This window comes from Pyxicephalus adspersus, chromosome 2, assembly GCF_032062135.1.
Source record: "Pyxicephalus adspersus chromosome 2, UCB_Pads_2.0, whole genome shotgun sequence".
Classification (NCBI taxonomy): Eukaryota; Metazoa; Chordata; class Amphibia; order Anura; family Pyxicephalidae; genus Pyxicephalus; species Pyxicephalus adspersus.
Genome location: NC_092859.1, coordinates 21,945,506 through 21,959,412, shown reverse-complemented (window position 1 = coordinate 21,959,412; position 13,907 = coordinate 21,945,506). Strand labels below are relative to the sequence as shown.

General features: G+C 40.2%; 2 protein-coding genes across 2 annotated transcripts in view; one reads left to right on the top strand and one right to left on the bottom strand.

Annotated features, from left to right (window-relative positions):
* Positions 1-5,911: 5,911 nt before the first annotated feature.
* On the bottom strand, positions 5,912-11,813 carry GOLT1B (golgi transport 1B). Its single transcript, XM_072399905.1, has 5 exons — positions 11,621-11,813; positions 10,290-10,381; positions 9,505-9,683; positions 9,038-9,119; positions 5,912-6,421 (listed from the first exon to the last, which is right to left on the bottom strand). Exons 1-5 carry the CDS (start codon positions 11,643-11,645, stop codon positions 6,383-6,385), a joined length of 417 nt encoding a protein of 138 aa, XP_072256006.1. The 5' UTR covers positions 11,646-11,813; the 3' UTR covers positions 5,912-6,382.
* A 123-nt stretch (positions 11,814-11,936) lies between these two features.
* Positions 11,937-13,907, top strand: part of LOC140322364 (ATP-dependent DNA helicase Q1-like) — a gene marked incomplete in the record, with an annotated part of 3,736 nt that continues 1,765 nt past the window's right edge. The window contains 2 exon segments of the mRNA XM_072398938.1: positions 11,937-11,992; positions 13,370-13,413. Of these exon segments, the coding sequence (XP_072255039.1) occupies positions 13,392-13,413 (22 nt within the window).

Below are 13,907 nucleotides of genomic sequence, written 5' to 3'. Positions count from 1 at the left end.
AGGCAAAAAAGGGAAAAAAATAAAAGAAAAAACATTGGAAAAAGGAAAGAAAGGAAAGTGGAAAAGAACAATAAAGGTAATCAAAAAAGAAAGGAAAGAGAAAAGGGAAGGAAAAGAAAGAGCAAAAGAAAGGAAAATAAAGAAAGGAAAGAGGAAAGGTAAATAAAGAACAGAGGAAAAGAAAGAGGCCAAAAAGGGAAGGAAATGAAAGAAAAGAAAAAGCAAAGGAAAAAGGAAAGAAAGGAGGGAAAGAACAAGAAGGGTAATAAAAAAGAAAGGAAGAAGAAAAGGGAAGCAAGGGAAAACAGGAAAGGAAAAGAAAGAAAAGAAAAGAAAGAAAAAAGGAAACGAAAAGAAAGAAAAAAGAAAGGAAACAGGAACGGAAAAGAAAAGGAAGAAAGAAGAAAGGAATCAGGAAAGGAAAGGAAAAGGAAAGAGTATAAAAAAGAAGAAAGGAAAAGAGGAAAGGAAAAGAAATTAAGGGAAAGTGGTACGAATGAATGAAAAAAAGAAAGACACAGAAAGGGAAAAAAAGAAAGAAAGAAAAGGAAAAGAAAGAAAGTAAGGTGGTAAAGAAAAAGGAAGAAAGGCTTTTTTATGATAGATAGATAGATAGATAGATAGATAGATAGATAGATAGATAGATTTGATGTAACATTTAAGTTTTAAAGAATTAAAAAAATATATAATATGGAAATATCCTTTCTGCAGAAAACTTAAATTAAAAAAACAGTATTTCTGAGCTGCACAGTTCTTAGCGCCGTAACATCAAGACCAACCAAGACAATTCAGCTTTCATTAAAGGTACAGAAAACACAGAACAGATACTCGTTTCCTGCGTAGTAGTACGTTATCGCCATATATCATCGGTGCGCACTTTAAATTAAACACACGCCAACTAAGTCAGGCAACAGAACGTCTAAATGGTGGAACGACTTAAGGCTAAATAATATGACCTTCTGTATTGTCAGAAGTAATTCCTGGCTCTGTCAGAGAGGGGTAGGTGGCCTGGGGGGGCGCACAACACCCGATATTCCTTCTGTTGCCTGTCAGAGGATGATTTGTGCAATTTAGAAGTCTGTACGAACATGCTAAGCAGTTACTGCAGCTCTCTGACAATAAAGAGGAAAATTTTCCATTTGTCAATAATCTTGATTTAGGGCTTTTGTTTAGTTACAGTTTTTATTGGGAGCCAAATTAGGTAATTAGGATCTATGGATTCAGACATGACACGGGGGCTGATTTATTCAATCTGGAGAGACGAAAATTAGTTAAGTGTAGTTGTTGCTTATACTTATTTCATTGTTCCATAAAATAAATGACAATAAAAGGTAAACTAATGGCCAGGCTACATATTGTTAGTGAGGAGCAGGGAAAGCTAAGATACTGACCTACTGCTGGGAAAAGGGAGCCGGGAGAGCTGAGCCACTGATGGGAAAAGGGAGCCAGGACAGCTGAGCTGCTGCTTCACTGCTTGGAAAGGGGAGCCGGGAGAGCTGAGCCACTGATGGGAAAGGCAGCTAGGAGAGCTGAGCTGCTGAGTAACTGCTGGGAAAGGGGACCCAGGAGAGCTGAGCTGCTGATAGGGGGAGCAAAGTTGCCATGTCTCTCCTGAAACACATGCATTGAAAGTAGCTGACCGTACATGTTTTAATACAGAAATATTTTCCAATCAATTGCCAAAGCCTTTTTCGTCCTAGAATTGGACTAAACTTAATGAACAGGGAAGAGTGAGGAAAAGCAGGCTTTTTTTGGGAGCAAAAGAGAATGATGATGTATAAAATCAATTACAATTTTTATTAGTATACAAAAATCTATAAAATAGATTATAAAGATAAAAACAATGTTATAGGGTGGCAAAAGGTGTCATTCAACCACACTGTGTTACTGACTGTAAAGTTACAAACTTGCCTCTAGATGAGTAAAAAAACGGGATGCGCTTCGCCTAGATGAGCTTCCTCAGGGGATAATGGAGACCCTAAAACTGCAAAAATGAATGGTTTCAAAGACATCTCCAAGAAGATATACATATATCATATTGGTGTACATATTAATACATAGTGCAACAACTCTTGTGATGTTCAAGAAATTAAGGTAATAAAGAGATATATACTTACTTTAGTACAGTGTTTCAAATGTCTTTGAAACCATTCATTATTGCAGTTTTAGGGTCTCCATTATTCCCTGAGGAAGCCCATCTGGGCGAAATGCGTTGGGATGAGAACCTGTTTTTTGACTTATTATCTATATGCAAGTTTGTGACTTTACAGTCAGTAACACAGTGTGGTTGAATGACACCTTTTGCCACCCTATAACGTTTTTATCTTTATAAACTATTTTAAAGATTTTTGTATACTAATACAATTTGTAATTGATTTTATACATCAACATTCTCTTAGTGCCTTCAAAAAAAGCCTACTTTTCCTCTCTCTTCCCTGTAAGGAAGAGCTGAGTTGCCGAGCACTACTTGGGTAAAGGAGCTAAGGTAATGAATCATGGCTGGGAGGGGAAAGCAGACTCAGCAGCTCAGCTATCCCTATTCCTCCACCCTATTCATGATTTAGCAGGTCAGCTGACCCCACTACTACTTTCCAGTAGAGACTGAACTGCTCCCCTCTCCCAGTCATTAGCAATTAAACCCCAATTTATTTACAATACATTTGTTCTTGTGTATACATTAGAGAACGTAAAGCTACTGGGGAGAGAGGGGTAGGTGCTTATTTACTGAATGAAGTAGGGAGCAGGCTAAACTGCCAAATGATTGGGGTGCGACCAGCCTTGTAGAGCCACTGGGCATGGGCTATATCATGCAGCTATTTAGCACCATCAACCACATGGTGACAAGAAGGGGACAGAGGGAAATAACAGAGGGGCAAGATCTCATTCAATAGATGGCTAAATATTTGATTGTATAGCATATCATTGTATATTTGAATAAGGAATACTGTTGTGCTATGAGTAAGGGGGTTCTGTGTACTTTTGACTCAAATTTATGTTGCATTCATCTGACCTTTACAATATGTACATTACAAACAACTGTACCCGACAAAGTTACATAATCCTGACTCCTGTATTATGCATGTCACCTCCTTTCAGCGCCTACACCAGGGCCTGACTGTGGGGTGTGCAACCTTTGTAGGCTTATATACACTTCTTTATTCTAGGCTTATATACACTTCTTTATTCTAGATTACAAACTATCTACATCTAATTACTGATCCTTGCACTTTCCATTACCAATTATTCTGCTTTCTGTCCCTTCAATGAAAATTTGCGAAAATTAGCTACAATGCTCTATATTCCGTCATCATTTTGCTCTACAGGAAGTCTCACCTTGAAAATTCTGCATTTGGAATGATGCAGAGCCCAGAACTGGACAACTTAAACCCTGGCATGCCATTCTCTGTTTAGGACCAGACTTTAGCCTGTGCAGTTGAAGGTGTTTTGGACCCAGGTAATCTGGCTGGGAAGCGAGTCAGGCTTTAGAGAGTTGCCCAGTTGACTTTTAGAGGGTGAAGCATGGGAAGCAGTTAGGCCGCTGCTTTAAGGGGGGAAACAGGTAACTTTCACTTTTAGAAAGAAGTTGGTTGCCCAGCCGATAGATCAGTAATATAGGTATCCCTAAAGTGCCTCTACTGCCATGCCTTCTTCTGCATCCGACTGCCATTTTTTCCCCAGTCAAATGGCCAGGCCATCCACATAATCGAAAACACAGTGCATTACATAGAGTGCGTAGAGGGCTAGCACTAGAATCCAGGGTGCAAACCAGGACACGGACTGCATGGAGCTTGTATATTCTCCCAGTAATTAGGAGTTTCTTCTCTCATTCCATAAACATACTGGTTGGTTAATTACCATATGTTAGGGATTCAGAGTAATATGTCAGTGATAAATAGTAAATTATAACCCATAGAAAAGATTATTTATCAGAGCAGGCCACCTTCCATTCTCTAGATTCTGCTTCTGATGCAAGTATGCCAATTGTATGCACTTTTGGTGGGGGACAGGGGTCAGAATGGACAATCTGACCGGTCTGCAGGTACATAGCAAGCTGTAATGTGTTCTAAAACTCTACCTAATTGGTTGCAAGCATGTTTTTTATCAACTTGTGCAACATTAGCTACCATGTGAACGATTGCCTTGGTTGTCCAGGACCATGTCGTCTATTAGATTTATTGTTCATGCATACACTGATCAGCCAATACATTTAACGCACCTGCCTGATAATGGTGCCTTTTGTGCTGCATACCAATAACTCTGACCTACTAGGAATGAAAAATGACATGATGGTTGACTTTTGGTACAAATGGATGCCAGAAAAATTCCACAAGACCTGCTAAAATGGAGATAATTTGTCCAAGTCATCTATCATTCCAATGACAGCTTCATTTAGTTGCATGGTATCATACACTCACCCGTTCTAAGTAATGTACCAGGAATAACTGTGTCCTAAGGTATCCTTAAAAGCTGCAGACAGGACGTAGTTGAGAATGTCATTTGATATCTGGTCACAGGGAATGAAATGTTGGTTAATTATCCTTAAAAAGTGAATTCAACTGAACAGATCAATTCTGCTTTTCAGATTAATGTTGCAGCAGTAAATTAAGAGACTTCTGATTGCTAGTTGTTCCATATTTGCTGTTAAAGATATACAAGTACTCTAGTGGTTATCTTATGATTTATCATCTGCAATGTTGCATAAAATAAACTTATTACATACCTAAGTCTATTACATATTACATACAGACGTCTAAAAAAAAAAAACCCTCTTAGAAAAACATGAAACTGTCCCCACATAATAACTATTAGTAATTAAAAGCAATTCAGTTTATCCCAGTGTATGCACTAGTTCCCAAATCAAAACCAAAGTCTCTTTTATTCTACTTCGATCAGGGAATATGCTGTCTAGATTGTATGCAAGTCTACACAGATAATGGAGAGCACAACCAGAAGGTGTGGCAAAGTTTTGATCTTGTATATAAAACTGTATTTTCCCAAATTTTTTGTATACATATTGACATATAAATGTGAAATGGATTGTCAACATAGAATGATAACAATATCAAGTTGAGTATCAATGTCATTTGTGCATCATGTATTATTCAGGTCAGAGGAGTCCAGTGCAGCAACCACGACTGTATAGTGCCATGCAGGTGGCCCAATCTCTGTACCAATATCACAGAACAGCATTTCAGTTTTGGTGTTGCTCTGAAGACAACTAATCACCAAACTAGTATGGCCAAGCAGCCTCCATTGACATAGTAGTGGAACAGAGCAACCTCTATCCTATACCGGCATCACACATTGGTGTTCTTCAGTTGTTTAATTATAATAGTGTGGCCCCATAATTATATCAGATTCACAGAGCCCCACTCACTATACAATTACTATAGACTGATTCCTACCAGTCTCACATAGCAGCCACTGTTACCATATGAGCATCACAAAGCAGCTTCCATACCCATACCAATGTCACAGAGCCGCCCTCATCACAATACCAGTCTAACAGAGTGGCCCTTTCCAGTGTTACAAAGCCACTTCTATCTCTGAACCAGCATTACAATAACACTATCATTACTGTACCCGTGCCCCCTGGCATTACTGTGCCAGTGTCACACAGTGCCCTCTTCCCATTCAGTGTTCCCCTCCGTTCCGTTTAGCTGGGTACAGCACCCAGCCCTTTTCAGTAACCACCCAACGGTTTTTAGGTGGTTAATAAAAAGTTGGGTCACAATACAGAGGCAACCACCCGCCTATACCTTTTGCCCACCTAGCATAAAACATTTCTGCCACTAATGTACCCGTGTCAAAGTGCACCCCAACCCCCCTTCACTATTTTACACAGAACTGGATTCAAGGTGATAATTTAAACAAATACAAACAACATTCACTAAAGACACAGAAGCGTTAGTTGGGGATGTATTTACAAAAATGGTTTATTCACACAGTAATAACCTGTTTTTTTATAAATCCTTTTTTTTTTTTTTTCCCGGTTCATAAAAATTTCTCCATCCAGCGCAGCTTTCATGCAAGAGATGAGGGCAGTCCCGGTCACAAGGAGTGTGGCTTTTTATTCCGCATCATTATAAATAAAATAAAAATCCTGTTTTTCCTTTAGCGCAAAGAAACAGGTTCCACAGATAAACCAGATTCTGTGGGCAGAGGACCAATGCCAAACAAAAGAGAAACATCTTGAAAGAACTAACTTTTGTCCTTTAATGTCAGCAACATTTTGTGGACCCCAAAACTTTGTGGCGAAGGCAGTCTCTTGAGCGAGCGTAACAGGCGGATTTAGTGTGATTGACAGATCCCAGATGTGACCTCCTCAAGTTCATTTGCACTAGGTGTTGCGCAGTGCCCAATGACCAACCAGCAACCGATCTTATACCATATTGTTACTCTCCCCAACTTTGTCTACAAGCTGAAAAAAGAATACAAAGAAAAGATCAGGATGACGAGCCTTGAAATCCAAAAAGACGTTTTTATTTCTGCCAAATAAAACGGCGACATAAATATTGAAGTGAATGGGGTGTGATAATCCTGCCCAATCTATAGTTACAGTATCATATTATGTCTCTGAATCAGCATTGTTTTCTACTGCAGATGTCAGACACGTTTTTGGATCTGCAGTACATTTTTTCCTTAACAGGTGTAATAAAGTCCATCAAAATGGACCTGTCATCAGATACATTTTTATTTAACAAATAGGCCAAGGTAATGCTAGCCAAACACTATGCAGCAGACTGAAAATATTGTCTCAGCCTAGGTAAAGTCACTGACTGGTGCTTCAAGATGGCTTTTTAATAATAAAATGTGGAGCTTCCCTAAAACAGGATACTGTGGTTGTATAGTGTAATGTGAAAAATGTATTGAAGAAGGTACTGGTTACTAACTAGAAGTTTCTGGTACACTTTAAACCTTTTGGAACTGAAGGCTCAACCTACCTGCAAATACCTCTACAGAATCCAGATCCAGAAAACATTCTATTATTATCTGGGTGATGGAGCCCTCATATTTTATAGTGGGATGGTGGTAAGAGCTTTACTTTGAAACATTAATGGAAGCTTCACATTCTGAGTAATTCTCAACATTCACCTAATGTCATATTTCATCAGACATGGTTTTTATCCTGCATATTAGGATGTTCATCTCTATCCTGGACAGGTGCTGAGATTAAGCTAATCAATGTCATGAAGACTTGCAATGCTAAAAGAAAAGTGCAATAAGCAAACAAGACCATCAACATGAAACATGAAAAAAAAAACATGAATTAAAAAAAAAAAAAAAAAAAATTGGAACATGCACTGATGACACAATTAACTAAAAAGTTAAAACGATAAGGATTTATCACTGATATCCAGCAGAGAGGGACAACCTGTGAGCACTGGGAAGTGTTATTAGAGAAGTTTTCACCCAAAGATCTGCAGAACAGAGGAAGATGAGAATCCCCCTACATTCACCTCACTGCACCCAGATACCATCTGACAACTAATAGAATGAGGTCCTACAGTAAATACAATGAAGGTAAAGAGGCTCTGCAGAATGGCGATCAGTAATTACCAGCTATTTAGGAAAGCAGAGGGATCTGTGAAGTCTGAGCCCTTCTCTAGAATTGGATATACAGAGACAGACTGGGTGTTAGAAGATGCCAGAGAGGATGCCATTCTAAAAAATAATGTGTAGAAGCAACTATATAATAACCATTGTGTCTTGGCACAACTGATAAGGGCTCAGGCTTTGCACAGTACTTGGGTATCCTGTGAAGTAAAAAAGCCAAACTACCTGTGAACTCATATATGGAGAATGAGAAAAGAAAGTCTAAGTATGGTGAATGCAGATCTCTAGAATGACAGAAACCCCTCCCATACATAACCAGAAGTAAGAAGGAAAGATTTGGACTGACCATTACTGTGGAGTCTTTCCAGCCTATGTGGGCTTTGAATGTTAAAAAACAAAACAAAAAAAAAAAAAACTTTGTAAATGGCAGCTCTTCATTAGAAACTCATCACACAGTATGGACAGTTTAGCTTTTGTGGTGTGCTGTACACATTCTAACAAGGTCACCAGAACAGGAAGTGCGGGGCAACTTCCAACAAGGCAAAAATAGATTATTGGCATAGCAATTTGGAGCCTGGTAAATATCCATTGAGCCAATATGAAGCCATCACAATCCTGCAGTAAACAAGGGGGACAGACGTTGGATGCCTGCCATTTATTTTACAAAAGAGGGTGCATTGCAAGCATTTTGTGTTTGATGGGCTGTAGTAACAAAGAAAAAGCATGGCTGTTCTCTGTGCCCAATACAATTCTAAATAACGACAATCAAATATACTGGATAAGGCTGGGACGAGATAGTGTTAAAGCCAGTTCCATGCCTAGGACCCCAATCTATCCTAATCTCTCTTTGCATTAGGGACACCTCTTTTAATGGCAACTATTATTAAGGTTTCCTAGTCCTTACTGTTATGGAAATTATCTATTCGAGATATTTGTACACTGAGGCAATCATAACATTACATAGAAGAGCTGTGCTTTCAATTTGCTTAGGACTTCTTCTAATTAAAATCTATAAATTGACAATGTAACCATGCTGTATGTGGTGGATATCTCATCTCAGCAGGTTGTATGAGGATCAAGTGGGGGCTTTTTGCTGCTATCAAACTAGATAAATAAAATACTAGGAAAATGATAGAAGCAGCAAGGATTCAAAGTAACCTGTCTGAAAGCAGGTTCAGAGCAAAGCATACCATATGGACATTATATGTAGGTGGGCAAACAGAATAACTGCGCAGATAGAAGAAAAGCTGCAGTAAATGATGATGATGGTATCTCTGCTTTCTCAACAAGCAATCATTATTAGGAAACAAGCTGTGCACTTGAGTGCTGGCCCACAAGGTGGAATCTCATCACAATGTACCAGTAACAGTGTCCCCAACCCATGAAAACACACGGACAGATCTCAGTGTCCCCCATGGAAATGGACCAGACCAGACTGTTACTACAGTGACATTTCTGATAGAATGTATATCTGTCTTACCGAGCTTAATCCAGGTAAATTAAGGATGGATCCTAATACAGGAACTCTTCGGATGAAACCGACAACCACTGGGAAAAATCCCCTAAAAAATAGGAAAGAAGCATTATTACATTAATACAACCTACATTAAACACCCCACTTTTACTAAAAAGTGCCGGGTGGTGCATCCAGCTAAAAAGAGGCTGGGAAGAACAAAGTAAGTTCTTACTGTCCCGTCAACACACTGATCTGTGATATGGGAAGTGACTTAAAATTCTTGGTAAACAAATGGAAAGTCTTAAATTGGTAAAATCTCTTACACGGATCTTTATGTACCTATAGGGGTTGTGGAGCTATTAGAGATGCTGATGAAGGCATTGCTCTGGTGTAAGAATCTGACCCACATATAAAGGACCAAAGATCACCAGGGTCCAGCAATGATTGCACACAAACAGCAGAGATGGCCCAATTAGCCTCCTGCCAGTTACCTGAACAGCAGAAAGAATCCATAGATCTCTAGAACCATCCCAATGAGTGGCCAGCCAATGAGGACCACAAAGACTCCGCCCAGGAAAAACGCTGTGGCTTTAACTTTGTGCTTCTGAAAGAAGAATCGGAACGTTCTCTCCAGTCCAATGACAAAGGCCAATCCAGCCACAAACAGGACCTAGAGAAAAAGACATTCCAAAAACATACAGTTAGGATAATTGGCTCCCCCCCCAAAAAAAATTGGCCTTAGACTGTATTATTGACATATGACTATGGAAGGGACATTACATTGTGAGTTCCTTTGAGGGAAAGCTAGTGACATGACTATGGAATTTGTAAAGCACTGCGTAATATGTCAGTGCTATATAAATACTGTGTAATAATAATAATGAGGAAATTGAACCCTTAACTCAGTGTCTGGCTGATAGACATCCAGCATCATCTATTCCTTTCCTAACCAGCCTGAATATCCCCAGCCCACAATGCTGCTTGCACTGCAGAGCTTTCATAATGATGCCACTGGGTCTAAAAATAAGGTAATTAAAATGGAAAGATTTTGTTTAGTCATTTCATTAGTATATTGATGAGGGGTAAAAAGAGGAACCAGGAAAGGCAAAACATAAGACGATTAAACTTCAGATATAATGCACTTTCTGGACCATCTGCTTTCTTAATATCAGGAATGTCCTGACACATAGATAATAAGGATTATAATTTGGGATTCTTTCATCTGACATTGACAAAATATCACCTCCAGACCCCTCACTGAGAATTCTCTACTTACATTTCCGATGGCCAGAAGAGCCTTGTCGAAGAAGAGCAGCATGCCGAAGAACAGGAAGAAAACGCCAAAGCCAGTCAGGCCCATTCCGATCTCTGCAGACAGCAAACACACCATGAGCAAAACAAGAAATTTTACATTGTAACACCATGTATACAAACTTTACAAAAAGAGGAACAGTGACATTGTAGCTACAACTCCAATACAGTCTTCTTAAGAGAAATTGTTTATGCTGGGTGGGGAGAAGCTGTAGGTGGGTGGGCAGCAACACATGACAATGTTAGTGTGCCCAGTTTTTGTTGTGATAGGAATCCAGTAACATATTTATGTCAGTTTTCTACCACCCCCCTATACTTTGATTCAACTTTCCAATGCCCATCTTCCCATTTTTGCATTATATCCTAACTGTCCAGCACTCCTGTATTGTGACCCAACTGTTCAGTAACATCCAAACACAGCCGGGAGGTTATGGAAAAGCGCCACCCCAGGGGAGAACACTGCCTAATACATTCTATACAAACCATACAGGAAATGACAGGGACATTGTATCCACATTCCTAATACATAATTTACAGAGAGGGACAGTGACATTGTATCCACAACTCTACATTACAAACAAAACATGGAGTGAGAGTGACATGGTATCCACATTGCAGAAACGTCATATGTACTTCGGACTGTTGTGTCTGGAGCAGACAACAAGTTGCCCTGCTACTCCTGCATAGTAATCTCTAATTACAATCCAGGCTGTCTATGCTGTCCCTTACATTAGTTCTGTATTCCCCAAAGAGCTCCCCAATGGGTAAATTGTTATTCTGCACTGCTTCTGACATTTCTCCATAACATACTTTACCCAGTCTCAGCCAGGGTTCCTTGAGCTGAGGCTGACTGTCCTCCCAACTGATGGGGTCTGCACAATTTAGGGTCCAATGCCATGAACACAACCCCCATCATCTTTTTATTTTAATGCAAGGATAGAGTTTGGACCACCATGGTAAGAGGGACATTCATCACACCGGCCATCAATGCAAGGGTCGTTTTTTTTCAGCAGAGGTTCCACAAAGGCAGACAATTAATATAAGGGTTCCTCTGGTGAAAAATGATTGAGAACGCTGACATACATCTACTATAGGAGAGAAGGCTCTTACACCCCACACGTTACATCTACTATAGGGGAGAAGGATCTTACACCCCACACGTTACATCTACTATAGGCCCTATTTAATGTACAGCGCTGCGTAATATGTTGGCGCTATATAAATCCTGTTTAATATTATTATACATGTGATAAGGGGCCAGTCACACACAATACATATCCTCCCGGTATTTCTTACTCTGGGTGTCTGTGAGGGAGATCATGTTGGTGGCGGTGGATGTCTCCTGCTCTCCGGGTGACTGTGGGTGTGTCCAATGCTCCGGGCGGCAGTGGGCGTGTCTTCCTCTCCGCTCTCTCTATCTGTCTCGGTCTTCGGATGAAGCGGCGGCCACGTCTTCCGGAAACACGCAGCGCAGCGCCGCTCTTTCAGCCAATCATGACGCGACTCATTCTATAGCCTATCAAAGCGCGACCAGACCTCTGTCTCCTTTGAAACCAATGCAAATGCAGATCGGTGCCGGCTGGGCGACGAATCAGGACGCGGCGCAGAGGTGACGCGAGGGAAGGCGCGTGATGTAATTGGCTAGAGAAGGACCGGATGGTGTCGGAGGTGAGTGTATTGTGGGGTGATGACTTTTTGTTACCTATGACAACGGGGCCCTTTCCCTGGCGAGGAAAAGGGCCTTGGTTGTTGTGCGTGACACTTCTATCTCCTCATACTAAAAGCCTGCAATAAAGAGCATCTGTGATATTGTAGTAAGAGGTTAATAGCCTTCTTAGGGGCCACAGGCTGGTGTATAGGGCCACATCCTATCTAGGGCCCCATGCTGTTGACATAACGTATTATTTCAGATTTTTTATAGAATTTGCTGCTATTGGTGGCTGGAGACAGGAAGGAAGCAGCCTTCTATCTCTTAAACCCTCACTACTTCCTTTCACTACATATCTCCCCTCCTATTGTGTCCTGCTTCCCCCACCTAGATTGTAAGCTCTTCAGGGCAGGGTCCTCCCCTCCTCTTGTGTCTCTGTCTGTATCTGTTTGTCATTTGCAACAACTATTTAATGTACAGCACTGCGTAATATGTTGGTGCCATAAAAATACTGGAAATTATTATTATTAATAATAATATAGAAGTAATAATAAAACCTAAATGAAAAGAAGCAAATAAGTGAAATGTATTATTAGGATTTATAACAGCTGAGAGAGTGGGCTGACATCGATAAGTAGATGATTGCATTTACAGATCCAAAGAATCTCTTAGGTTTTCTTCTAACTTGCCCAAAGGATCAGGGTGGAGTAGTCACATTTGTAAATATTTTCAATCCTAGACCAGATCTATTCCACGTTTACTGGATCACCCAGGTTTTTCCATGATAGTCTGTCTTCTTCAGTTCTGAAGCGCTTTAAAAAAATCGCACCCTATTTGATGTACAGGTAGTCCCCGGGATACATATGAGATAGGGACTGTAAGTATTTTCTTAAGTTGAATTTGTATGCAAGTCGGACCAGGTACATTATTTCAATAAATTCAATTAGGACAAATGTTTGTCTTAACATATTATTAGGCAGCATTGTGTCAGTTACTGTATAAAATCCTCACTGTGAGCTAATCACAAACAAAGCAAAAAAAAAAAAAAAACAACTGCAGAGTTTGTCTTGGTCAATAAAGAGTTACAAGAGGCTGCAGAAGAGCTAAAGATTTCTTCTGCAAGTCATGTGAACTGCCCTCGCCCCTCCATCAAGCCTTCTCCTGCACACAAACTAGCAGGGAAGCCCCATTAGTATCTAGGAGTCGTCTGTCTGTATGTTGGATGTCCTTAACTCAGGGACTACCTGTACTGTAAATATCCTCTTCTGCTGTCTGCCCCATGGGATATAATAAGTGGGGACTGGATATGCAGGAGCTTTATTGTTTATATGAATTACAAAAAAAATATATATATTGCTGATGCTGACAGTTCTGCTTCTCCGCTGTTCTCCTTACAGGGACTCAATTCTTGAAGAGAACATGGAATCTGATGATCTGACAGGTATGTCATTGGCTGTCATTGTGCCAGACCTGGATAAATACCACATCCAGGTCCCTTACACAAAATAAATGATTGCTGACAATGGGATAGTTATGTTTTATATTAATGCCAAGAGAAGCTCATTCTTTCCCGCTGCGTGACCGAACTGAATGGGTTCTGGTCTCCCAGAAGACTTGGTGATATGTAATGGATTAGAAGAAGTGAACTGATAGGAGCAAAGTCCTCCAGCAGTGCAGAGTATTTCAGGAGAGAAGAGATAGAGGAAGGAGCAGAGTTTTCCAGTAGTGGAAGTATTTCAGGAAAAAAAGTGCTAGACAGAGAATGGAATAGAGTCCTCCAGCAATGCAGAATATTTCAGGAGAGGAGAGTTAGATAAAGGAGCAAAGTCCTCCAGCAATGCAGAAAATTTTAGGAGAGGAGAGTTAGATAGAGAAAGGAGCAGAGTCCTTAAGCAATGGAGGAAAAAAGTTCTAGACAAAGAATGGAATAGAGTC